This window comes from Patiria miniata, unplaced genomic scaffold (genome assembly GCF_015706575.1).
Source record: "Patiria miniata isolate m_02_andy unplaced genomic scaffold, ASM1570657v1 HiC_scaffold_3, whole genome shotgun sequence".
Lineage (NCBI taxonomy): Eukaryota > Metazoa > Echinodermata > Asteroidea > Valvatida > Asterinidae > Patiria > Patiria miniata.
In genome coordinates this window covers 25,414,441-25,441,955 of record NW_024037069.1, presented here as the reverse complement: position 1 = coordinate 25,441,955, position 27,515 = coordinate 25,414,441, and the positions used below count along the sequence as shown (strand labels likewise).

General features: G+C 37.5%; 1 protein-coding gene across 1 annotated transcript; it reads left to right on the top strand.

Annotated features, from left to right (window-relative positions):
- Positions 1–7,066: 7,066 nt before the first annotated feature.
- LOC119738572 (ankyrin repeat domain-containing protein SOWAHB-like) lies at positions 7,067–26,917 on the top strand. The gene is made up of 7 exons (XM_038213478.1): positions 7,067–7,150; positions 7,675–7,680; positions 8,347–8,419; positions 9,493–9,573; positions 20,562–20,588; positions 21,013–21,218; positions 24,296–26,917. The coding sequence occupies exons 1-7, from the start codon at positions 7,103–7,105 to the stop codon at positions 24,299–24,301; spliced, it is 447 nt and encodes a 148-aa protein (XP_038069406.1). The 5' UTR covers positions 7,067–7,102; the 3' UTR covers positions 24,302–26,917.
- The last annotated feature ends 598 nt before the right edge of the window (positions 26,918–27,515 follow it).

Here is a 27,515-nt window from a genome sequence, read left to right as displayed (position 1 = left end):
AATGTTAAGCGAGTAACTCCTGCTGGCCAAACTTATGGTGGGAGAAATCGGAGATTTTAAAATCTGGTTATTCTAATTTTTGTTTTAACTGAATAACAGTTATCTGCTATCTGCCCTCCAGAGCTGTAATGTTGAAAAAGTGGGTGGGAACTCTCTGATCACTCAAATTTTGCAAGCTTTTCATGAACCAAGAAGACCACTATCCAGTGAATGTGGTCACAATCTGAGACCACGGAGCAAATTGGGGGATACGTTCCAGATCTTTTCTTTAGCCTGCAGTAACACAAAAAATAGAAGGCCTAATTTTTTTTAAAGGTTGGTTTTGAATATCCGGTTTGCAAAATCCAAATCGAATAGGGAAATCAAACCGAATTAAAAAAAATCCCGATATTAATCCCACTACTACATAATAAATGCTGGTGACCGTGCATTCCTATGCTGCCACCAATGTGGTTTTAACATTACCAGAAAGAAAATGTCAACGACACGCTGGTGTACGTAATTCAAAGACTCTGTTTGTCTGATATTTTTGTCGTAACAATGTTTTACAGCTCTTGTGGTTGGTTAGAGTACTTTATGGGGATGTCCAGTGCATGCATGATATGACTTATAATACCCAGGAATTTTATGAAACCTCGGCATTGCTTTGGCAGCGGCTTTACCTCTAGTACTTACTCATGAGTGCTTGAGGGCGCTATGCGACATAATGTTGGTGGTTTAAATAAATGAGAATGGGAGGCCCTTGGCTACGTTTTTACACTTGGCTACAGTGCATACATTACATTTTTAAAATCGTTAATTTTTTAGATTTGGGTAAAGTAACTGGACTAAAATGACTGCTTCAAGAAGGGTGATTTTTCCTGGTGTTGGTACCCAAAATATGGTGTTGCTCATGCCCTCAAATATTTGGCCTATCAGAAATCTGTCATTAATATCCAAAAACAAATAGACACACTCCAGATCTTTTGCTTCATGTTTTTGGAACTTGATCTTCCTGACGCAGACACTTGGACCTATTTTAAAAGCATGTGGGAATATTGGTAATTACCCCAAAAAATAACCAAAATAACTCAAAGTGAAGAAAGAACTAAAAAAACCTATGAAATTATTCCACCTGAAGAATTGTCCTTTGGAAGAAAATAATCATTAAAGGAATTTTTTGTGTATGTGTGTCGGCAGCAGATCCATTTACCAGGCCCAAAAAAATTGTGCAAATGTTTTCTCTGATTTCCCAAAACATATTTTGCTTCCAGTAAGCTAAAACTTCAACAGATTTTATTTGTTTTGTACGCTACTTACGATTTTGAACAATTTTGGTTATGCTTCTAAAAAAAAAAAGTACACAAAGACCAAACGATGCAATGTGCCTTTAAACTGGAGTTCCCAAGTTAATTCAAAAGTTTAAAATCTCTTGAAGCCAACGCTGGGGGCAGAGCCAAGGTTTCTTAAACCCCACAAGTTGTTGTTCATTGTCCCAACCCTAGTATATATGTGATTTATTACGAGTCTCCGGAGAGCTGTGTTGCGCCTCAGTGTCTCCACTGCAGCCAAGTATTACATATCAGTATCCAGAAATGACGTTTAGTGGTGACTGCTCATATTTCAGTCCTCTTGCTGGACAGTGTTAAGACCCTGGCATTTGCGTATTTTCAAATCTCCCGAGAATTATGACATTTTCAATGTGAACTTTTTTTGCTGTAGCATCTACATGTACATGTATAAGATCCCAGGCATTGCGTTCATCATACTTTCATCAGTTTGTACATGGGTCAGAGATATGCATTTTCTGCCCCGGTGCTCGGTAGGTACTCGGTAGAGCGTCTCAAACCTGGACCCGACCAGGCTTGGATTTCACCCGTTTAGAGCACCAGACCCATAGAATTCCTGTTGGATTCTTGCTTGTTTGAAAGGGATTCCTGAAAGTTTTGAAAATTTGGGATAGTCTGAAGGGCCCTTTTGACGCCATGCCAACGGCATGGTATACTGACCACTTCATGTGCTTTCCTAAGGTATGATGTGAGCACAGAGATGTAAAATGGGGGAGGGGGGGGGGGAGGGGAGAGAAATGGGGGAGGGGGGAGGAGAGAAATGGGGGAGGGGGGGAGAGAAATGGGGGAGCGGAATGGGGGAGGGTAGGAGCTTAATTGGTGGTATTATTAGTTCTCATTTGCAGGTTTATAGGTTTGGGCGTGTCGGTTTTGGAGATGGGATTGTAAGAAGAGCTGTCCTAAAATTCTTGCCAATGCCGTGGACAAACAAACTTCTTTACAACGGTTATCACAGAAATCAAATCACAAGTTGGTCACAAGTCAAAGTGTAAGTTCATCATAAGTCAGGGTTACAAGTACCAGGTGATGTTTAACCCTAAAAGGGGGGGGGGGGGCGGAATCCACCCCCCCTCGACTTTTTCCGTGATAGCCTTTAAAAAATGTTTTTTCGCGACCCGAGCTTTTATGACTTTTTAGCCTCGAGCTTTGCGCATCTTTTGACACCAAAAACATAAAAATCGGACCAGGGGTTGTCGCGCAGCGACAACCTCTGGTGATCAGACTTGAGACTGGATGATTGTGATGGACTTCAGGTCAGTAAATACTTCACATGAAGCGAATTTGATGTCGTGAAATATTTAAGTTGACATCTTGAAAGCTGTTTAACTTTTGCGAATTCGCAGCCCGAATACTTGCCGTGACATCACAAGTTCACGTTCACCGTTTCGCGCCAAGTATGAACCAGACAAGTCTGTCTTTACCCTCTTTAAACCCTACTCATGTCAGGATCCAAATTTGTGGCAGCCGAGGAAAAAAAAAGAAGATTTATGGTTGTGTGTACATGGCACTCTTGCTACAAGTGTACAAACACATGATACATGTGTCATTACATGGAGTTTGGGTGCTGGGCCTAGATAACTTGTCTCTGGCAGTATGATGTATAATGTTTGGAGTATCCAAGGGGAGGATGGATGGGCCGTGTGATGTAGGGCCTACGCCAGATGGCTGGCTGGTGTGTGATGATAACGTCAACACGCCCCCCCCCCCTTCCCCCCAAAAGGCTGACAGAACACCCCTGACCCGTAAAAGTACAAGTTTGGATGGTTTAGGTTTAGATTACTAGCTATCAAAGAAATTGTGGGCACTTACTCACTGTACATTGGAGAAATGCATCTCATATTCCTTGACGACGGTTTGAAACATGTTGCAAGTTACAAGTCTTTTGATAATTGCAACATAAAATGTAGTTTTTGAGGCAATTCATGGAATATGCAATTAACTGAACGGAGACCATAATGTAAAGTTCCAAATAGATCATATGCATGTATCAAAGACTTTAAAAAAGTAAATATGATTTTCAATGAAAAATCCAGTTGAATGTTTGAATTAAATAACAGTCCACCGTGAGTTTGTTTTCCTTTCAAACAACTCTTTACTTCCGCCATTTTGTTGTGTGTTTTAAAAGTTGTTGACTGAAGATCCAAACAATTCTTTTCTGAATATCCTACAACTGTTTACTGTGCACACAAAAAATGCATGAAACAGACACTGTTGCAGGAATAACACCCATGACAAGTTTTATGAAATTGCATGCAGGTCTTCATATTTTCATATAATGCAACAAATCTGAAAACGATTGAGGTACCAATACTTAAATTTATTAAAATACATTTTTAATCTACAAACAGATAATTTTGGAATTAAAACCAAAATATGTACCATGATTAGTCATTAACGGGGAAAAATATCGTGGAGGAGGCCAAAGGAGGATCCATTTACACTTTACATGCTGGGAATTTGGGCCCGCTTGTTTATTTGCTTGTGTTTTGTTTTGGTTAACCTTTCCTTTGGGAACATTCTCTCATGAAAAGGTGCAGTCTATTTCTCCAATGTTTATTTCAACTGGAAAATGTGGAATGACAAATGTAACACAAATACACAGATTATGATAATGCAGTTTGTCAAAGTTGTGGGCTCAAGCAGTGGGGTGTTTTATTTTTATTTTTGTATCTGGGCCGTAAATCTGTCACTTGGCTGGTGTTTTTGGGAAGGGTAGAGAGAGAGACCTAACATCAACAACATGCAGGAATGTTCAGGTCAGGAGTATGTTGTCGTATTTTCAAAGTGGTGGGAGGATTTCGGTCAGTGTGGCCATTTTTCTTCAGAGAAATCATTCATTGTCATGCTTGAACAAAATCCAATTTTGGTAGCCTCCAGTCTCACGATAAAGTATTTTTTTGATAATTTTTCTTGAGAATTTCTATAAAACAGTTCAGTTGCTGTACATTTTGAGAAAGTTAGAAAGTTCTTTCAGAGTTTTATTGAATTCAGGATTAGTCTGGTTCCTGAAAAGTTAAGAAGTTTAAGAATCACCTCTAAAGAAAAAAAAGTCTTTAAATGTTTATAATTAATTTTAAAGTTGAAACCATAAACCCATGTTATGCCATGTAGCCAGGGATCATGACCAAAGTCACGATGCTAGCAAACCTGGGAAATAGCAAAACTTCATTTCAAAAGATATACATTTAGCTTTATGCAGAACTAGGGCTATTCTGGGAATCACGTAATTTTTTCTCCACTTGAATTTTGTTACTCTAGCTGAAGGTCGTAGTTCAAACATGTATGCTCATAATCAGATATTCACACATCCATTGTAATGACGGCACATTATTTGAAAAAGCAATTTTGCCACAAAAGTAGTAATTTGCACAAAATGTGCCTCATGTTTATCAATATTTGATTTAATACACATTTGGACTAGTGACTGCAGGGTATTTCTCAGCAAAAAGTATCCATCGGTAAAAAATAGTACAGTCAACCCTAACTAAAATGCCCTATTTCCAAGTTGTTTTAAAACAGAGCCCAGAAGTAACCAAAAAAAAGTACATCAGTCAAAGTTGGGGTCGGGGGTCAATTACAGAGTTTACTAAACATGGGCTACTATATCTGTCTGTTGTAATATAAATATGTCATGTGCTTGGCTATTACGCTCAAAAAATAAATGCTGCTGCTGAAAGATCCTGGAACACTAGGTGGTCCCTTTCCCCTCTAAAGTTTACGTTCTGTAAAAGTCTTTGTTTTTATTGCTGTTTTAAAGTGGGTGCATGTTATGAAACATAAATTGCAACTTGTATTAGGAACTGGACCAGACATATTTACAACCCCGTGACATTGACGAATTGCGCCCTCTTTTTAGCCACAACAATCCCCCCCACCCTTGAGGAGCAATTCCACTAAGATAAGAAAAGACACTGGCCAGTAATACGAGGGGGTGGGGCAGTGGTGTAACAGGGGTTTAGTTTGCAAGGGGCACTCAGGGGGGGGGGGGGGGGGGGGCGTCATTTTTCTAGAGACGGTCACTCAATGGATTTTGAAATAGCTAATTTGAAGAGGGTGGAGGGCACAGAGCAGGTGGGCCTGTCTCCTCCATGCGCCCCCTCCCCAGCTTTGCCACTAAAGAGGGTAGTTGGGGAGGTGTAAGCATCCTCTCCCACCCCACCCCACCCCCATAACCCCTCCCCCCCCCCCCCCCCCCCCCCCCCCCCCCCCCCACCCCCCAAAAAATGAAAAAGGTGCACATTTTGAAGTTATTTTTGTAGTATTATTAATTTGGCTAATCTGTTACTTTCACAACTGCCTATCAGAAGATGATTTTTATCTCTCCATGAAAATGAAAAATAACATGATTTAAGATTGAAAGGGACAAGTACCGGTATTCACAACACTTTGTTTCACGCTGTGTGGGGCCCAGTAGTTATTGGTCATCAACCAGTATTAGCATTGGTCATCAACCACTCATTTCATGTCATTTGGATGGTACATACTACATGACATGGGCGTTAAATGTGGCTATATATGAAGAGTTCATTTCCAAAAATTGTGCATCTCCATTTTAAACAAAAGTGAAAAAGATGCACGGTTATGACAAGTTATGGAGCATACACTCTAGAAGTTCATAACAGCTGTTGCTACATGTTTCCCTTTATTGTATTCTTCTATTGTGTTTAACTAAAAGCTGTCAAAAGTGAATTTTGGCAGCCAGGAGAGCTAGGGCAAGATTCTAAGAAGACAACCAAATGGCATTTATCGCGTTTTGGAAACAAAGTCTTCATATATATGTTCATATGCATACATACAAGTTTCAACAGTTCCCAAGAGTCAGCTTCCATCAAGTTTGAGAACTGTAATCCTAAGGTTGCAGGTTCGAATGCAGTCTGAGTCATTCTTTCCAGTCACTCATCAATAAATACAAAAGTATTTGCTGCACAGTTTCCTTTCAGATATGTGTTACGGGTCATGTAAAAATTTTACTATTGCGAGTAAACCATTCACTACAAAGTGGCCATCTGTGCTTGCAAGCCAGTGGTGGGTGGTTCGACTCCCTTCCACCACCATCATATTGACTTTACAATGGAAATGCAGGCCCATGCTTCAGACGCACAGTTACACAGACAAATTGTGATCACTGTTTTCACCAGCTGGAAACAAAACAAATTAAGTCATTAATAAAATGTTTAATTGCTATTATACACTCAACCCAAAAAGAAAGTCCCCCTTAATACTTTTTTGTCTAACTCAAAAACTACTGGGCACTTCTTGCTCAAATTACGACTGATCAGTGCAGAAATTCCTTAGCAATCCGACCATACTCTTTGTTTGGCCCAAAACAGTGATAATATGTACAAAATTATGCAATTTACGACAAATGGTACCGAAAAAAAAGTTGCACTTTTGTACACTTGCAAGGTGAGTGTGAACTGCAACATGCACGTATACAAAAGTGCAACTGTTTTCAGTATTATTTGTCATAAATTGCATAAAATCATCCACATTATTACTGTTTTGGGCCAAATAAAGAGTATTTGAGAATTTCTGTACTGATTAGTCATTACTTAAACGAGAGGTGCTCAGTAGTTTTGAGTTAGACAAAACAGTATTGGAAGGGGGGACTTTCTTTTTTGGTTGCGCGTACAACAGATCTTCAGGCAATTCCTAATTGTTTATATCTTGTGCTAATTATGCTTGTGAAGTTGTATTAGTAATTTGAGTTCTTTTTTTCCTTCAAATCTAAATAGACTGCATTACACTGGGGAGCAAAGCATGGCAAGAAGGAAATGATACGTTTAGTGGCTGACAGGGGAGCAGATGTCAACTCCAGATCGGTAAGTCATTATCTATTGAATTATTCATGATTACCTATTGAATATTCATGACAATCTGTTGAATTATTCATAAATGAATCGGTGATCTTTGCAATCGGTGATCTTTGCAATCAGTGATTTTCAAGGATGGTTGCTTCCTTGAAACTGCAAATTCTCGGAGACCAATCATCACGTGAACAGTTCGCTAGTAATGGGTAACTTGCGTGGAACTGATGACACAGGGACTAGCCTAACTTTAAACCTAGCTTTTTGGACTGTGGTTTGAAATGCCTAACTGTGATGATTTGCAAAGTTAGGCATTATTGAAACCTCTTAAAACAGGAATGGTATTTGTAGTGCCTTTAACATGCATTACTATGTCCCACTTCTGTCCAGCAATTTTGTTTGAGCTTTTTTTTTTTATTTTCGGGCTGGAATGTTTATAACTTAATTGGTTATGTACATTGTTTTGATGTGATACAAATTTGAATTTCCCCCTGTTTTTCCCTTATTCCACGGCGTCTTAAATGATCTCCACATTTCAGCAAGGGGTAAGTCTGCCACTTAATTTTGAAATTGCTTTCTGATCTCATCCTGTTGGAGTTTAACAAGAAGTTAGATAACAAAGTATGCCTGTGTTATTGATAACCTGTATGTGCTCATTATAACCTTAGCCTCAGACCAATGGAGCTTCAGAGTTGCATATTAGTACGCATATTCAAACTCAACACAACTTATGGAGAAAAGGAATGTACTTACGTCTTTAGTACAAAAAAGTGTTCCTACATGTTCTTATTCATCACTCCTAACGTGTTACGTACTGTTATTATTAAATGGAACAAATAAATTGACTGGAGTGGGGTTTGAACCCGCTACCTTCGGAAGGTTGCGCATTCAAACCCAGCACCAGTCAATTTCTTTGTTCAACTTTGTAATGATCATTTATGCACCTTATGCACCTTACAATACATGTATGTCATACACTGTTTTAGTTTTGTAGAGAGCCAGAAAATTATTACTTAAAAAAAAATCTGCTGTCTTCCAACTTATATTAATTATTAGAATATTCAGAACATCAGAAAGAAATCTGAAAACTTGGTCTTAAAATTGTTCACCTCTCCTTACATTAATGCACCAAAAGTCTCTAACGACACCTGCTGTTGGAATGATTTGTGATAATTTCAGTAATTTTAACTTTCTTGGATGATTGATTTCAGGGCTATACTCCTCTCCACATAGCTGCCATGCACAACAAGGAGTCAGTCATGCAGTTTCTCATTCAGGACTACCGTAAGTTATTTCTTTCCATTCAAATTTGATTTACAAAAGCGGAACCAAAACCCAAAGAAATACATTTTATATTTAAAAAAAGAATGAAGCACCAAAAATAATTGTGACTGATAAGCCAATTTTATAATTGCTTTGAGATGAAAAAATTACTTCAATTGCTCAATCCATTCAAATTATATCACCATTTGAATGAAATGACCCTAAAATCTGTTTCATCCACAAAAATGCGATTTCATGAATTGTTGTTAAAATTGTCTTCAAACATCACCAGCGATAATACCTCAGTTTAAAAGTTAAAATATTCAACAAAGTCCTTTTGAAGGCCCGTCTTTAAAAAAAAACAAATGGATTTTATAAATCCTATTGTTAGCCAAAGCAGGGTTGTTAATAAAGATATTGTGTACTACAGTTGTTGAAACAAGTATTCCGTGTCATTTTCTGTTTTGCTTCAAACAGTCAGAATACCCTATAAATTGCTTTTGTGGACGAAACTGATTGTAGGGTTACTTCGTTTAAATAGTGATAACATTTTAATATGCAGAGCAATTGAAATAATTTTCTCACTTCAAGGTAGTTTAATAAATGGGCTTCAAAGTCATGATTATTTTTGGTGCTACATATTTTTATATGAAATGTATTTCCTTGGATTTGGATTCCGCTTTTTTTGACTCGCCCTATATAACTCTGTATTTTCTGGTCCTAGATGACCAGCCATGTAACCTCTTTATACCTATGGCACTTTGCTGGTTGTACCAGGAAATGTTTATAAACATGTGTCCTTGGTGTGTGTAACTGAGCATAAAAAAAGGTCAATAGCTGGCTTGCTCTCGTAAATGAATGCAGTATTTGAAAATAGCCAGTTTTCCAACGATCATTTGGCCTGCTGATTGTTGATTGGCCGGTTGATTTTAAAAAATGACAACATGCTAGGCATTACGATTTTAAAGGATTCTTGATACTATTATTTACTTACTATTCTATTCAGTAGTCATTTGACAATTTCATTTTTGGAGTTTTGCAACTGTTGTACACCACTTTTAATAAACCTTACTCTGTCTGACTCTAAACAACAGATGCCGACGTCAACGTACGGGACTTTAGCGGCCGCAAAGCTCGCCACTACCTCAAGACGGGCGCCTCTTCCTACATGCAACGTAAGACAGATCCTTTCTCTTGTTACCCTTCCCCCCCTACCACAGACCCTCCCTTCTCCGCCCCCCACCACAACGGCCTAGCTCACACCCGCGGCGCTTTACATAACCCTGCCACCAACACTACTCATGCTAGTACTACTCCTTCTTCTGAAGACACCCCGGGCAACTCCTTCACCCGGGCCATGGAGCGACTGTCCTTCCGGCGACCTGCCGCCATCCGGAGGTCAAAGAGCGAGAGGCACCATACGCCTTTGGCGAAGGGCGCCCACAGTGGCAGCGCTAAGCGCTCGCCGAGTCTCAAACGACAGAACAGCAAACAACCTACTGAGATATACCTAGTCTGAATTTGGGAAATCATAATTTCAGAGGCAGCTTCTAACATTTGCAACTGTTACTTGATAAATCACATCAGTACCTGCCCTTAAAGGTCATTCCTAGTTTGTATTCCTGCGGAACTTCGACATCTTATAGTTGCATTCCACATATTTCACGAAAGCAGCATTTCTTAAATTTTAATTTTCTAATTTGTTTGAAAAAACAATGTATATACATTTAGCATTTTTCGTCAATTTTTAAAAGTTATACAGGGTCTTTCCATTTTAATATCATGCCTTGATTTTAAATTTTGAGATTTATTTTTTAAGTAGTGTGCTTAGAAAAAAAGTGATAATTACGCAGGGTCTTTCAAAATTAACAGCATTCCTCCTGATGTTTTGATATCTTGTAGTGAATGTAAGTTGAAGTATGTGTACTGCTAGACGAGTGTCTTGTTAGTGTGTAAATTATAGTGATCGCAGGGGTGAGTTTTGTCAGGATTTGTCCTGATTTCAGGATTTAAAAAAAAATCCTTTTTGAAACCTGGAATTCCTGAGGTTTCACGCATATTTTTACCTATAAAAGTTTATATAGAACAAAAGGTAATTTGGTATTTTAAGCAAATACTTTAGGCAAATACAAACATTTGCTATAGTATAGACCCTACGTTGCTCTGGGCCCTCATTGACCCTCAAATCGTCTTCCGATTATTGCATGAATTGTTCATACTCCCGTAATCTCACCTCTGTGATTGGTTTAGAACTGAAGATATTAGACGAATGCAGCCTTAGAATGTAGATGCATGCCAGATAGCATTTGCTTGTGATGATTCCAAACAACTGTCATTCTTCCTGTATTTCTGCATAATTCCATTTCCCAATTTAACACCAAAGAACATTGCGCACAGTACTCAGAAATTCTATTAATTGTGTGATGTTTAATTACTGACAAATGTAGGCAAATTAAAATTACAAATAAGTATCAGTACACGGCCTAACAATTGATAAATTTGAGAACCTTTAAAGGGAATATACATCATTTGCTTTTGCTGTAATTTTCAGAAATGGATGGAATTGGGGGGTTGGAAATATAAAGCAAATATAGTTACACTGACTTTTTGGAGGTTTTGGGTTCGAAAATGCTATAAAAACCAAGAAAAACGATCATTTTCCTGTAGTCTGGTCCCCTGACTCCATATAAGAAGAAACAGAGCAGTTTACATACATTGGGGAATTGTAAGGTCAGGGAACCAGTCTAGCTGGCTCGTACCCGTTCATAGGTTTGTAATCGATTGCAAACAAGTGCAATGGTCAATTGGGGCCAGTATTTGAAAAAAAAGCCAGTTGTTTCCAACGCTGATCGGCCGATCAGCGTTGGAAATTGATACAAAAATACCACTTTTCTTGAAAATGACAGTATACCAGGTGCCATAATTTTACAGGATGCTTTAGACTGTCATTTACCAACATCCTATTAAGGTATTTCGCAAAAACTTGGTAGTTTTATTTTTCGATGTTTGCAAATGTTGTATATTCCCTTTAACAGAGAATATACTGTTTAATCAAAATTAGACAATAATGAACCTAGATATTTCCCTTATTTAGGTTTTTGGGGGTTTTTTGGGGGGTTTTTTTTTGTGGGGGGGGGGGGGGGTTGATGAGAGAATATTTTGTAAAACTTCCATTCATTGGTGCTGGTGTACTTATACAGGACTTTCCTCAAATTAACAAAACTTCATTAACAGTTTGTATTTATTGGCAATTTCATGGTATTGGGAGTGCTTGAATGCTAACTTTATCATTTTTTTTTAACATTGAGCATTTTAAAATAAAATTCTATGTATTCCTGTATCCTACTAATTGTATGTATTTGTACGAGTCAAAGTTTGTTGTAAAGTGTGGTTTTTGTGATTTTTACATGGAAACTTGCCTTCATACTTCTTTGTTTTGGCTGGTACTCATCAGTACATGAAGCATGACAAAAGTAAAAAGGGAGCCAGTGATTGTACATGCTAATTCGTTTTTGCACGCATGTTAGAGAACTGAACTAAGTCATCAATAAGTAAAAATTAAAACAAACAAAAAATGGAAATCTGCTTTTGTTGTCATTAGTAGAGAAAACATTAAAAATCATATTTTTGCTGCTTAAGAAAGAGACATCATTTACAATTACATTAGTGAGCAATACAAATTACACAGCCAGCTTCATTTTTTTTTTAAATTGAAATGCAAGTTTGCTGTTTTCATTGAATCAAATCTTGAAATTTGCTTAGACCTACATTTCTGCGCTTCATTAAGAAATCCCTGAAATTAGCCAATGCTTTGTTCTGGGACTACAGGGTTATAGTTTAGTTTGAAATAAAACAGCTGCATTAAGGAATATTGACACCAATTGATTGCTCTATTTTCTTTTATTAAAAACTAGCATGGTTTATGCATTTCTTCCTTTACTGTTAGAGGTAGTACAGTGTAAGCTTATCAACGGTTTATTTATTTACAATTGCTAGAATTTATGTTTACTGACTAGTTAATACGTGTTCAGAAAAGATTTTAGACTTATGTCTCTTTGCATGATAGTTCAAAAAGATCTACCACAACTAATTATGAAAGCAAACATAGACTTGTGATCAAAAGTTAGACAACACTAGACTCACTTTGACTTACCACTACTTTAAAAAAAAAAATTGTTGACCAGCAAATAAAACATAGTTTATTTACAGTTCAGTTGCTGTAAGTTTTCCCTTTTTTTGAAAACACTCTTCTTTTTTAATCACAGTAGCTGGAAATCAAACACTGAAGAAAAGCAAATTACAATTGTCTATGGTTCATTCTATAGATTTAATAAGATAACTTAAAAGAAAAGAGATGTATGTTAAACCTCCAAAACATTTCTATTGTCCATAAACTATCTTGTATTGTGAATATATTTATTGCATGGAATGTTATTGTATGAGATGTAGTTTTTGTAGTCGTAAAGTCGTCAGGTGTTCTGCATTGTGCTCATCATAGAGTCGTCATCTCCCTCCATCCATAGATCAAGAGTTAGGGTTCTCAACAAAGGCAAGACTGAATAATCTTATCTGCACCAGTCCAAAAACAAAAAAACAGGTTATTTCTCATGCTTCTAAGATGGCACGAGGCATACAAGTGCCACACTATAAGAAAGGGCAGATTCTCTTCTTTCAGTACGTTGTTTACGTAAATTCATCTCCTCTCTTTTTAAAAAGTTTGTTTGTCCCTAGAGAATCACACCTAATTCAATGAAAATATGACTAGGAAAGCCGGTCCCAGAGTACACACAATTCTATTCAATCGATTCAACGTGGATATTGACTGGAAATCTTTTCATGCATGTGGTCTACACAATGGACCAGATTTAGCCCTTAATTGGCATTACAGGGTAATCCTATACAATAGCACTGCCCAGCTCACAAGGGACTGTCAGTCAGTCAGTCAGTAAGATAAGTACAAGGAGGACACTAGGCCGGCCCTCTGGGACCAGCAAAGTCAACTTTTCCTTTCCTGAATCTTGGTTCACTGCTTAAGGCAATACCTCTGTACATATATGTATTGACTTAAACACCTTAGCCCAATACTCCATTGAAAAATCCTGGACTTGCGCCTCATCGCAACCACCCTTTGGAAAATGCCTGGATCTTCCCCTGCATGTTGCCAGACACCATGTTGAGAACCCTGACTACTCAAACCATGCTTGCCATATTGCATGAGTGTGTGATTTCCATGAGTGTGTTTTACCCCACTGCTGCCTGCTTTGCACACTATAAGTTTTGAACATGATAAAGATTATCAAATACAGAGAAAAAGTTTGTCTGCATCTTGGATTGTTACTGATGCCTGCTGTTAGCTGATTGGCTGATTCCAATTTGTGACTCCGATCCTGCTCCTACTCGTTGCAGAATGCTGAGAACGAGCTTCGCTCTGACAAAACGTCTGTCCGATCGACGATCGTCTGCCATGTTTGTGAGCATCGCAAGGCAACTCAAAGGAAGTACGCCATGAAACATTGCTGCCAACTTCACGATACTCTAATTCAGTCACAAACTGAAGTGAAGGAAAAACATTTGAGCACAGTTGCTTTACTTGCAACATTGAATAAGAATCCGGTCGCGTGTGCATTGTGATAGAAACTCCACAAAACAATATCTGCTCGCTGATGATTGTATAAAATTGTTTATACCTCAAGTCCATGTACAAGTTGAAATGGCTATGTTAGATTTATCATTTGGAAACCATTTTTTGAAAGTCCGGTTGTAGGAAAAGAAGTTTGTTTAAAAAGAGGTAATTAATGTACATGTACATGTATTTTTTACTGACTAGAGTTCAAAGGTTCTTTATGGGAAAATCTTGCTTACCCCTTAACGGCCCCTTGATGGCCTGAAAAAAAGGATAGATACCAGTAGTGCGTCTGAAATTTTAGTATGGTATAATGTACATGTACCACTCTTCATATGAAACATACGAAACAAAGGTTAAGACTTTAGTTGACTCTGATGGTTATAGTTGAGTATAGTGTGAGCAGAACATTAGTCATTGTAATGATAAACAAAGAGGTTGACTGGAGCAGGGTTTGAACCTACTACCTCCGCATTATCGTACCGGTGTTCTACCTAGAACATTAGTAGTTCGTAATGAAATACTTATCTTTTGCTGTCCCTACTTATACAGGTTAGCAGGCCAGATACACTTCTAGACCTGGCTTTAGTTTGATCTAGTATTGTTTTGTAATTTTCAGGGAGAACATTTGTAGAGTGTGTGACTATGTGGTGGGGAACTGAATAAGTCTTTTTGGTCGGGGAAAGACAGTTGTATTGGGTTGTTACATCTTCTCAAAATGTATCCTCGTCACTTACCCTCTATTCAATTGAAGTGCCTTTTTTTCTCTTCTATTTATGGCCGGTTCATACAAATGCAAAGCAAACGTGACGTCACAAAACATTCACTGCAAATCTCTCCAGAGTTGAAATGTGTCAACTTTTGCAAATTCCTAGCGGGACAACTTGCCAGGACGTCACAAATATGCGATTAGGTTTGCTTTCGTGCTGAGTATGAATCGGGCTTTAGCCAGATTAACTTAGTTTACTATGGTGCTACCTGTGGGGCTTATTGGCTTTTTAAGTTCTGCTAGCTTTCAGGACAGATTTTAAGAAGCTAAAGTTGTAGCAGAGTTGCAGGGGAGTCAATCGCAAGTCATATCACAAAGGACACAAGTAACGGGCGATGAACATTGAAAGAGGGATGCCTTTGTCTTAGCCTGTTAGAATAGCTTGTCACATGACTTGAGACTGGATGACTCTTGATTGACTTGTGATGACTCGATAAGATCTCCGTGCTTATTCTTTAACTCTCTAGTTACTTAGTTTTCATAAAACTGTGGGAACCAGTCCAATTCAATGGCTTCCCATGATATCTTGGTTGGTGACCAATCTTTACATAGTGTGTCTCAGCATACCTGTTTCTTTTCATCATCTTGATTATGCTTAGACTTTCTACGCCATACATTTTTTAACTTGCCGTAGTATTAATTATATCAGAAAATCATATCTAATCAGAAGATCTAAATTTTTTTATCATGATGATTACGGTTTTTAACTACTTTGTACAAATAAAGTAAATTTTTAATACAACTCCTGAATAGCGAATCTTTACAAAACCAAAGCTTCGTTTTAACGTTTAAATGATTGAGCAATTTTACAATCTTCTTTTGTAGAGTATATAAAGTATACAATATTAGATCATTTTAATGAGTTTTCTAAAATGAAAATATATTACATTTGAAGTTATAGATTATTCACAGAAAATTTTTGGTTTGCCATATGAAAACTTAAAAGAAAAAGATTAAAAGAAAGGTCCTCCCTCCACTGACACTGCAACCCTACTGTTCCACTTCAGTGGGCACTAAGCTTGCTCAGGGATCCTGTCTACTTGGCATCCTCACAGGATGCAACTTCACACTCCATTGATTTCACCTTTTGCTACTTAAGTATTCACTTCTTAGAGTTTAGGCACTCTCCTGAAGACGGTCAGAGCATACTGACCGGAACGTCGAGTTTATACCTCTGGTTCTTTTCAGAACCATTCTCTTAGTTGAGAAATTATTCGCACATGGTGTTTCCGCAAACCTTTCATTATTTAGTATCTTCACCATGCAAAGCCTCAAATCTTACTTATTAAAAGAAAGGATTAATACCATTTTACAATTATATCTGTTCTTTCCTTGTGGGCAAAGTATTTTACCAATTGGTATAGCTCAATTAATTTATTTATTGCATATAATGCATTCCATGTAGTATGTAGGTAGCTAAAACAATTGAACAAAAATCTGAAGAAAGCAAAAATCACTTTCAGTGTAACTGCTCATGACCTCGCATGACTGCATTTTATTTTCTGTTTCTGGAACTCTTTAAAAAAAATTGTTTTGTTAAAACAAATTGAATTATTATAAAACCATCAATGGTAATTTCCCATTAAAAAGTTTTAGCAAATTTCAGAAATCATGCTTTACCTCGTAACCTGATTTGGTAATTGGATTTTGTTTTTACATCAGTACGTTTCCCTGAAATTTCAGAGTAGAAAAGGACTTATTTTTATTAATGTGTGAACAAACTTGGGTGTAAATCAGAAAAGATGTGCATTTTACAGCAGATCAAATTTGCAAATTGCATAAGTAACATAATGCCATCATCAAATTACATTGAAATCATGTTAATTTTTCATACGACCACAGTTCAAGACAGTGCAGTTGGAACTTCATGTATTTACTAATGCCGGGGGGAATTGTAACCATAGTGATTGTGTCAATAACATTACTGTGCCTCTGTATACCATTGTATCTAAAGCCGTTTTTATAGGAGACAAATGAAAACAGAATAGGCTCATGTAAATTTTCGGAGAAAACAAAAATTGTTAGCAAAGTTTGGAGCTTTGTATGCAACAGAAAAGGTAAGAGACACATTCAACATGTTGCTTCATGTCAAGATGGGTGTTCAGTAAATGGTGGCAAGTTTTGTACTCTAGACTCCAAAAACTTTCTCCATTAATTCTTTCATCTTTTTGTTTGAAGGTGTCTGCAAAATGTTAAACATTGAAAATAAATGTGTGCGGCATAGTATTTGCAAAATTTGCATTAGTGCAGAGCAGTACAAAAACATATTGGCGCTAAACGAAAAGAGAGATCGTTTTACTGCTCTTAAAAGTTGCCACCAATATACTGAACATGCATTTCTGCTTGCTCTTTTGTTTTGCCTTTTGTTTTAACTTCACACTCAACTTGCAGCTGTTTCATCACACTTCCCTTTAATCCATCCTCACACTGTCACTAATTGGTGCTGTCATTGTGCATGCATTTACGTCAATTAATAGTATTAATCTTGAAATCATTTAGAATTTTAACAGATCTTGGCCCAATTTAATGGCTCTGCTTATGCTTACTGTTAGCGGAAAAATAATCCTGCTTACTGTAGCAGAAAATTATTTGCGTATGGTAAGCGTATTTCACAGGCTATTGAGGAATTTTGGCTTGTGTGCATTTGTACATCCCACTAAAGATTCCGCGCTTACAGGTTTAGGCCACAAAAAAGTCTCCGGTTTCTGGTATGCGTGCGCGTCGCCGTAGCCATGTGCGTCGGCAAAATGAAAAAGTTTTTTTTCAATGAAAGATGATGTCTCAAAACCGCCAAACTCACTGGTTTGACTGGAATCCTGCTACTGCACAATTTTAACGTGTTTTTAGATGGGGTTATGATCGAGAATAAGCTTTATGTGGCCTCTCTGGACTCCCATATATTTGCACTAAGTTTAGTCGGGCACCATTTGCAGTCATCAGCCGACATTTGAAGCAAAAAAGTCGGGTAAAAAAAAAAAAAAAGCCGCGTTGCCGCACCACTTTTTGGACAAGCTCCATACCAGAAACCGGAGACTTATTTTTTTTGGCCTTAGTGCTGATATTTTTGCTGGGGCTGTTAATGCACAATGGTGATCGTAAGCTCAGAATTATATGGCTAGCAGAGCCTTCAAATTGGTTCTTTTGCATTTTATTTGATTTCATTTTTAGCATTATCACGAGTTGATTATTTCATATTTGATTGGTGATGATTTTGATTCAGATTTTGTCATTGGATCGGGTGATATTTATTTATTTATTCATAATTACGAGTGATCATTTATTGATTAGTGATACAATTGAGAATTGAGATGCATTTGCAAAATTCCTCTGCATTTTGAAACTTTGTGCATCATGAGAATATCAGCAAATGCAGGAACAAGGCAGGGGACCTGAAAACTGTTATTTTGGGAACAAGATGTGGTCCTAAATCTTTTAGGGCGCATGAAGGGTTTCTTAATTTCATTTATTGGAAAGTGCAATTCTGAAAAGGAATAAGATGGTTTCTTGATTTTGCTGTTGTTGGTATTTTGCATATTTTTAACGGGGGTGTTTTCTTTTTTGTTATTGTGTTGCAACATTTTCAAAAAGTAAATAAAACAGGCTTTAATGCCATTAGGGTCCAGAGGAACAAGAACATCGTCCCGGCAAATGAAGACACGCAAACATTTCATGTCGAAAAAAATGAAGGAAATAGACAACCAATTTTTATGTATTTCAAATGGTATGTGTGAATCTGCATATGCAACTTGAAATCTCGTTCTAAGTTGACATGTTCTATCATTCATATATTTATCATATATTTAGTTTTTGAGGTTGATCTCAAAATATCTGTCAATCTATAGACCACAATGCATGTCTGTAGTTGCAAAATTTAGCAGACAGTCATTGACAATACGAAAACATGCTACCACTTTTCTGTCCGCAAAGCATTGCAAAAATACCCTGAAAAATTTTGAAAAGTGCTGTTGATAGAATAGTGCGCAGCTTCTCTGTAAAATGCTTCCGAAGAAAGTGGCTTTAAAAGTGTAGATTCTGTTCCCTGAAAGTAAAACATTGATACCGCTTTAAGACACCTGTTTATGCACATTATTAATTGCTCAGTGTATTAAGGGAAGGCTTCAGTTTTGTTTCAATTCTCATGCAGACATCTTTAACAAGGTTTCCACTTTTTAAAGAGAAGTTCTTTGCATTTCAGTTTGTCATTGTTTTGTTTCGTTGTTGTTTTTATTTGGCAGATGCATTTTCTTTACCATTTATTTAGTTTTGAATTTAATTAATATTTTGAATTAATCAAATGTCATGTTAAACCAAACCTCCGTTCTTACTAGTTCATAAGAGTAGAGTACCAAAAACATCCACTTGTTATTCGTGCAAATAATCACTTGGTTTAAAAAGTAGTGCACAGGATTGACTTCCCTGCCACTTGCCAAAACCCATGCATTTATTTTGAAATTCCTCCCTTTTTTTCAAATTCAAATCTTCCGGAAACTTGTCAGATTGTTTATTTGAAGAATTTAGTTGACAAGGCCTTTCTGGAAAAAAAATGAAAGATAGAACTTGGAACTTTTTTGTGGGGAGTTTTTTAAACAGATGATCTCACTGAATATCCAACTTGAGACATGCAAACTCTCAAATGCAAACTAAATTCCAAACCTCATTTTCTCCCCTTCGTAGAGTAACTATAAAAATCATGCAATTTGAATAGTCCAATTGCATCAGCACAGTTAGTCTTTGCCCAAGACTGAATTTGAATCACTGTTGATAGCAACCTCTGCCGTCACTGTGGTTTTAATGCACTTGTCAGGGACATGCTGTATTAGGGGAAGAAAATACAAATTCCAGCCGTGGCCCAAGACTACCGCACAGTCAATCCTGTGTTAAAGATATAGTCCATCATTTGTAATTTGTGCATTTTGTTCGTTTGAAGCAACAAAAGTGTTCAAAATCTAATGAAGGATACTGAACAACTAACCTGATGAAGTTTCAGCTCAGCTTCAGCTGTATATTCTGAGAAAAACAGCATTCTAGGATCTCAATTTCAAATCAAAAGTTGCTGAATCATGTTTTGAATTGGGCCTGAATACAGCGTCCGAGACACGTTCTCACTGAGCCGATTGCAGCTATACATGATGTCGCACACTGATCCGATGAATTATAGCAACCGCGCGCGTGTGCGTCGTGCCAATGCTTGCGCGCACTTCACCGAATAAGAAAACGAACTACTAATTTAAATTTTCCTACGGTGCGTCTTAAGACGCACCGTTGGAAAGGCCTTCTTTCGTTGATTACTTCAAAATGACAGCTTGCCAGAAAGAATAATTTCATAGGGAGTTCAGTCCACTTACTATCTTTCAACCAAGTATGTTATTCAACAATAATTACGCCAGTTACTTTTCGGATTGCTGCAAATGATGGACTATAGCTTTAACTCTACATCACATCACGTCATGACCGTTACACACACACATTCACAACAAACCTCATACCAGCATGTTGAGAAGTAGTGCACCAGTAAAACGTTTCTTAAAATCAGAGTTTTGTGCTTTTAAGCGCAAAATTCTTGCCATTCTTGCAGTGGTGTGTGTTTAGAAAACTGAACAATAGAACACATTAGAAGTAGTGATATAAGAGTTCTCATTTTAGAGGAAATAGTTCAGATTTGAATTGTTCCACCTGCAGGATTTCTTGTGAATTTGCTGTGTGGGGGTTTTTTTTTCGGTGTTTTTAAAAATAATTTTAAAGGTTTTTTTAAAATCTTTCTCTTGTTACAGAAATGATGACAGGAACTCCACCAACAAGTAAGTGAAGCTCCTCTCCATGTTTTTCTTGGACGTGTTGAAAATTCACGAGATTCTATTGGTCAACATATATGCTAGTGTGTTCTTGGGCTAGACACTTGACTACAATTGCCTCTGTCCACTGAGAAGATAAATGGGTGCCTGTGAAGGTAGAGACCAGATTGCACTGATCTCGAGCTGTTGCAGAAAAAAACTGGTCTCAAGACTCGAGGCCTGATTAGTACGGGTAATAATTGTGAAGTGCCTTGAGACCTTTGGTATAAAGTACGATGATATTATAAGCATCGCAGTGTAGGTCATTATGGGCAGTCAGTCAGTCAGTCAATCAGTCAGTGACTCATATAAGGGACTATGGGCCATCCTTTGGGTTTCAGCAACAACTAAAACCAAAATTAAACAAAAGTTGCATCGTCTCCTTTTACAGCTTCCCCACCTCGAATCAAGCTGATGTCCCTAGCTGAGACGTCGCCCGAGAAGCATTCCCAGCATCATCACTCCAAAATGTTCAGCTCCTTCCGTGACACTATCAAAAACTCCTTCCGGATATGGGGCTCGGCCGATAACCTGGATGAAACCGACAACTCCAAGCTACAGGTCTCGCCAAGGAGCCGTAAAGCCGGCGTAGATTATGTAAGACAGATAACATGGAATTCTGCACTTGTGGTCACCTTACCACAGTAATTCTGCATTGATCCATAAAAGCACAGAATTCTTAGTTACTGGATCTTTGCGTTTGCACAAACAAACAATTCCTTGCAATTCTGTGACACTTTACAGTTGGAAAAAGTTTTCTGCTATAGTTAGCAAAAATAAGTCGAAAACAGGTCCATGAAGTTAGCTGCTCTGCTTACGATTACCAAACATTTAATTTATTATGTAGCCAAACAAGGCAAGGGGAGCCTATTAAAGCTGATGCCAGAGTGCACAAACTTATGTCCAATTGATTACGAGGTGGCTATTTACTGGAGTCTTTCGTGCATTTGGTCTACACACTGGACAGGATTTTGCACACTTATTTGCATTACATGGTAATCCTATATGATAGCACTGCCCGGCTCTTAATTCACCAGTCGGCAACCAGTCTAAGGTCACAAGTGAGCTAGTGACTTTTGTGCAAAGAGGGACCAGCAAAATGCCTCTGCTAACGTTAATGCATATTTCATAGGTTAGCAAGGAATTCCGACTTATATATGCAAAGATCCCATAACTAAGTACTGTGTTCTTAGGATTAGCACAGAGTTTCTGTGACAGCACTGTTATATGAAAGAGTGATTTTGAAGTTAGTGGTTGGTAGAGCTGAGATTGGGTGGTGATAAACCTGAACTCTCACTGTTTTACATGCACATGTTTTTGTTTTATTGACTAACTGAGCAAAGGCAGCACAAAGGTGGTGGATAGTTTGTTTAAGAATGGTTTTGGGATTTTTTTTCCCCAGAAGAGGTCAGGTAAATACCAGGAAAGTTCATCACAAATCAAAAGCAAGTCAAATCACAATCCAATCTTGAGTCAAATCACAAGTTAGTCACAATTCAAATCACAAGTACTCACGAGTGTGACGAGTCAAACTACTGGTCAATCACAAATCAATCAAAGGCCCCTCATGAGTCACTCTTTGAGTTGATCACAAGTCATCTAGACTCAAGTCAGCAACCAAAAACTTCTACTCTAGTGAACTATGACCAAGACATCACTGTTCAATTCTCATCCTCTATTGTGACTGGTGGTGATCTGAGTTGTTACTGACTTGTGGACAAACTTGACGAGCACAACTCCACTGTAATGGCCTATTTTCAATGTCAGTTCAGCTCTTGGTAGCAGGGCAAAGCAGCATTTTTTTAAAGGTACATAGAATCATTTGCTCAATATGCATTGCTTTTATTTGAAGAAACAAAATTGCTCAAATTCTGAAGTAGTTTGCATAACAGCTAATCCGTTGAAAATTTAGCTTTGTGGTGACCATAGATTGAGAAAACACAGTAAACATACATGTATGCACAATTTTGTTGGTCTCTTCCATGGGTCCATTGCGAATGCAAGTAAAGAAAGTGCCCGCTGGATCATTTAAAAAAAAAATCACCCTATTTTCCTTTCAATTGAAGTATTCCTGGCAGAAAAATTACACAGGGTATTTGATACCATCCCTATCTTCCCTTTGACCAAGGCTTTCTCATTAAATTTGTGCGTACATTTCTAGGCAATTTCCATTGTTCCTACATGCCTTGAGGTTTTCCATTTGTTTTGTCATTTGATTTTGTTGCTTTCTAACAGCGTGATGTGGCTCTAACCATGCACTTCTCTTTTCTCTATTTCGGTTTTCGTTTCCTGTGTGATCAAAATTGCAGTTAATGCCACCCACTGCAGCACCGCCTAAATTTCGTAGGCATACGGAGAGCACTTCACCAAGTATAAGGTATTTCATTGTCTCAGTCGTCCTGGACACCAGGCCAACAGGCATACCTGGCTAATCAGCCAATAGACAGATCCGTTAAGCCTCGCCCCACGGTGTCCTGACCAATCACAGCCGTGATTCATGTCCAACATGCATGCACAAAAGTCTGACATGCCTAGGGGCAATTCCACAGTTACTCACGTAACATTTTTGATGTACTTTGGAGTTTCCTTACTGAAAAGGTTTAATAACTGTTATCCCCATGGTAGATAGAGTAGACCTGGACCTACCTAAGACATCCAGAAAAATGTGTTATGTATGATAGACAAGACGCACAAAATCGGTTACTCGCGTTACAGAAATGTAACGTGAGTAACTGTGGAATTGCCCCTATTATGCACGCGTCTGGAACATATATAGTATTGCATTGGAGAGATGCACGTGTTGATACATGCGCGTTCAGTGGGCGGAGCCTAATTGGTCAATCTATCCGGTATTCCAACTGCGCATTGGTTAAAAGAGTATAGGTCATAGGTCGCATGAGAGAAAAAAAAATAAACAGCCATTTCCAAGACAAAGCCGTATTGGTTCTTTGTGGTACTTCACTGATTCAGTGCAACATTTAACAACTTTCAAGTAAGACCTTACTGTTGGCACTGTACGATGTCACACTTCTCTATCCCGAATGACATACATGAATATGGACTATAATTCATTGTTCAGCAAAGAAATACCAAATTGGCTTTTCTTGGAAATGAATTCAATATAAAGGCTGAACCAAGAAATTGACTGCAACTGGATTCGAATTTGCCAATGCTCCTGAGGTTGAACCTTCAAATCCTGCTCCGTTTTTTCAACCAAATACGGGTGTATAGGTGAATTGTGTTCAGTTTTCCATTTTGGATTTGTGGAGGTTCTTATTCAGTCTACAACCCCCTCAAAAGAAAGCATCCTGTTGATTAAAGGGCCTTTCACACTATCCACATCTCCCTGTTGGGCCCAGATCCAATACGTTGATTGCAGGAACCCCTTTCACGCTAGCAAAAAGCCAACACATTTTCCCACATGAGTTCAGCCCTCTACACGGGTTTAATCCAAGCCTGGTTGGGATCAGGGTTGAGAGACTCCACCCAGGTAGAACATCCAAAATCTACAGCTGACCCAGTGTAAGTGTGGACTGGTGGTCGATGGGACCCAGTTCTGCTTAGATGGACTCTTGTTGATTTCAACACGGGTAGGCACGAGTATAGTGTGAAAAACCCTTATTTTATCAGGTCGTTTTAACAGCAAAGGCACTTTCCCCCTTTTTTGTGAACAGATCTGAGATGAGAAAAAGCGAATCTGATCCCAACATCATGGAGTCGACAGAAAGCATGTTTGTGTAGAGACCAGCAATGTGATGTGTCTAGTAACTGCAATTCTCATCCAAGTTATTGGACTCAATAAGCTGTTGAGCAACAATGCAAGAGCCTACCTGCACCAGCCATCCTAGATAGATGGAAAAGGGTCAGGGGAAACTATATGTACCTTTTATTTCATGCCCACTGAAAAAAAAAATGTATTGTGTAAGTAAAAATTCTTGAAAAATTATGGTGTTAAGAGATCCCTGGAGTTTGAATGATGTTCCTTGAAATGTTCCCCAATAGAAATTCACTTGTCTGATCATCATACACTTTTCAATAAGGATTGTGTTCAGGATACTTGTACATGTATGTGAATTTATGAAGAGCTGAAATTTTGGTCATAATTCTATTAGCTGCAGCTTTTGAGACAACTGATTAACAAAACAATTAAAATAGCATTAGTTTGTATAAAAAAAATAACTCAGAAATTCATTAGTCTTTCATGAACAAAATTTTAATCAACATTTTTTAATGTATTCACATCTATTTTTGTATAAAAAAAACTTTTGATTTGCTTGTAAACATGCTTACTGGAGAATATGTGCTTATGTACTGTTTTATGATTAACTTATACTTGTACATTGCATGATTTGTATTTAGTGCTGTAGTCCGTGTGATTAGTAGTTTCTGTAGTTAAACCTGGTAAGTATATTTTCTATTTGATTTTAGGTTGCTTTTACACATCTTACCAGTCTGACCAATAAGTGTCTTTTTTAATTTTGGAGGACAAAGCTTTGACCTATATACAGTGTTAAACAGCATTAGTTTTTAAGGTGATGGACATCAGTTGCGTTTGTTGTAATTTTATGAAATGAACCAATTTAAGGGCTATTAACTTAGAGCAGACATCGTTCCACTGAAAGTTTATTTAATGTTTTGTGTCCTTCGGTACTGGAAAAACATGGACACAATTTTTCATCAAAGTGCAGCTCCCGGATAGAACCCATAGATCACAGGGAGTGCCCAAGTGCCGCTCTGTAGTGGGAAACCAATTACATACATATACCTAGCATACCCGAGCCTAAGCACGAAGTCAACAGCTGGCTCACGGCCGTTAACTGATGGCCGTTAACTGTTCTAAGCAATGGTTAGGTCCTAACCATAGTTAGTACTGATACAAAATTCCTCTTTTCTTGAGAATGACACTACCAGGCTCAACGATTTCACAGCATGCTTCACACTATTATATACTTACAATCAAGTGGGCTTTTTCATAACATTTTGGCAGTTTCATTGTTGAGCATTTTCAAATGTTGTCCATTACCTGTAATATAGAAGTTTAAATTTTTGCAACATTTTTTGTTTAAATTCATGTTCAACCCATTTCCAATTGTATTATGAGCCCCTTGGCTTTGTACATTAGTAACAGTACAATAGTGTACATTAATGTAGTATATTCTTCACTACATGTACAGTTTTATTTATTGGCCAAAAACCAAAGCATGGACATTTTGTGAAAGTAAGATTGTATCAAAGTCCACAAAAGTTGGCTTGATTTTTCCATCTTCAATTAAAAAAATGCATATTGACTTTCTGATTGAGCAGTACACATTACCTTTTTGCAGACATGACAATTAAGAAATGTGGATCTTCATTACACTGTCAAAAACAATGCTCTCATCAAATTCTGGTAGACACATTTTCCCTTACAATATTGTTGTTTGCCCTCGCAAGAAATTCCAACAAGGTTTTTATATTTTTATTACATATAGAATTTTCGATTCAAGTATTTGTAGTTATCGTCTTGTACATACTATAAATAATCAGTCATAAATTTATTTCTATCCTTTTATTCATTTTCATCATTGGCCGACTTTTTCATTTTTAAAGACTTTAGTTTTTAACATGTTGATATTTTCCAGTATTTGTTTGATTTTGAAGCTCAAAAACCTGTTCCTTTCAATACTTTTTAGTGATTCAATATTATAAGAAATTTGACACCGATTGTCAAAAGGGATACTTTGTGTTTTACTTTATTTTTTTATTACGTTTTAAATTTAAAGATGGACTACTTAAAATAAGACCAAATTAATCTAGTGGTAAAATTAGATTTCTCAGGTTGTGCTCAGAATTATGAAAGTAGACTAATACATTGGGTATTTATTGATTTAGCAAGAGGGTAATTGATATTAGATGATGGTTTGGCAAGAAGTGTCCAGTTTGGATGTCAATTGCTTAATGGTAATATTGGTGGTGGGGTTTCATGGTTAATTTTTGCAGAGAATCATGCATGAAATGCCCATTCAAAAAACTTACATATTGAATGCAATAGGAGTCTGTAGATCTAGAGAGGTACCGAAAGAAGCAAAAGCTTGTAAACGGGGCTCCCTGTACTTGCACGTACAGGAAGTAATTAAAATAGGTGGTCAGTTGTTCAGTTATTTTCGGGGGGATAAACACCATGTTTCCTCAGTCGGAACTTGTACTTATTTTTAGGATATATATTAAACAACACAAACACATAGATGTGTGCATTCCAATGTACTGTAATTGCTGCAAGACTTTATTATTGTAAACAAAGTTTTTCCAGTCGTTAAGCTGAAGAGGCTTCTTTTTTATGTCAAACATCAAACCGATAGTATTGTAGTATGGGCCTTATGCACGAGTTGGCCATTTTTATCGAGTTCCCTGAATGTGTTTCATAAATTGTTAACTTTGAATGGGATGGCACCAGACTATTTATGCAGCCTTGTTTTTCCGTCATTTTTTTATATGGCTTAAAACATGAGGGAATGTTTAATTTCATTTCTCTTCGCAAGTTCCAAAAATTAAGTTTTTGCCTCTCTTTCAATTCAATATGGCTGACTTGTGCATAAGGCCCATTGTGTTCATTGCTTCAGTATCCAGTATTTATATTAACACAAATAGTATTTGCAGAGAACTTTCCCTTAAATGAGTGGTAAAAGAGATATGGTTAATCAACTGAATAGTTGAATTTCAATTAATTACAAGTTGAAGTAAACTGACTGAAGGGGGATTCTAGTCACAATATGCCCCCAACATTCCATTTCAATTCAGTAAAATTAAAAATGTCTTGCAGGAAATAGCTTGATTGATCTTGTAGATTTTGCGACTTTTTTCGACAAACTTATCTCCTGATGTGTTGTTTTGCTCAATGATTGTGAGGAATCAGTA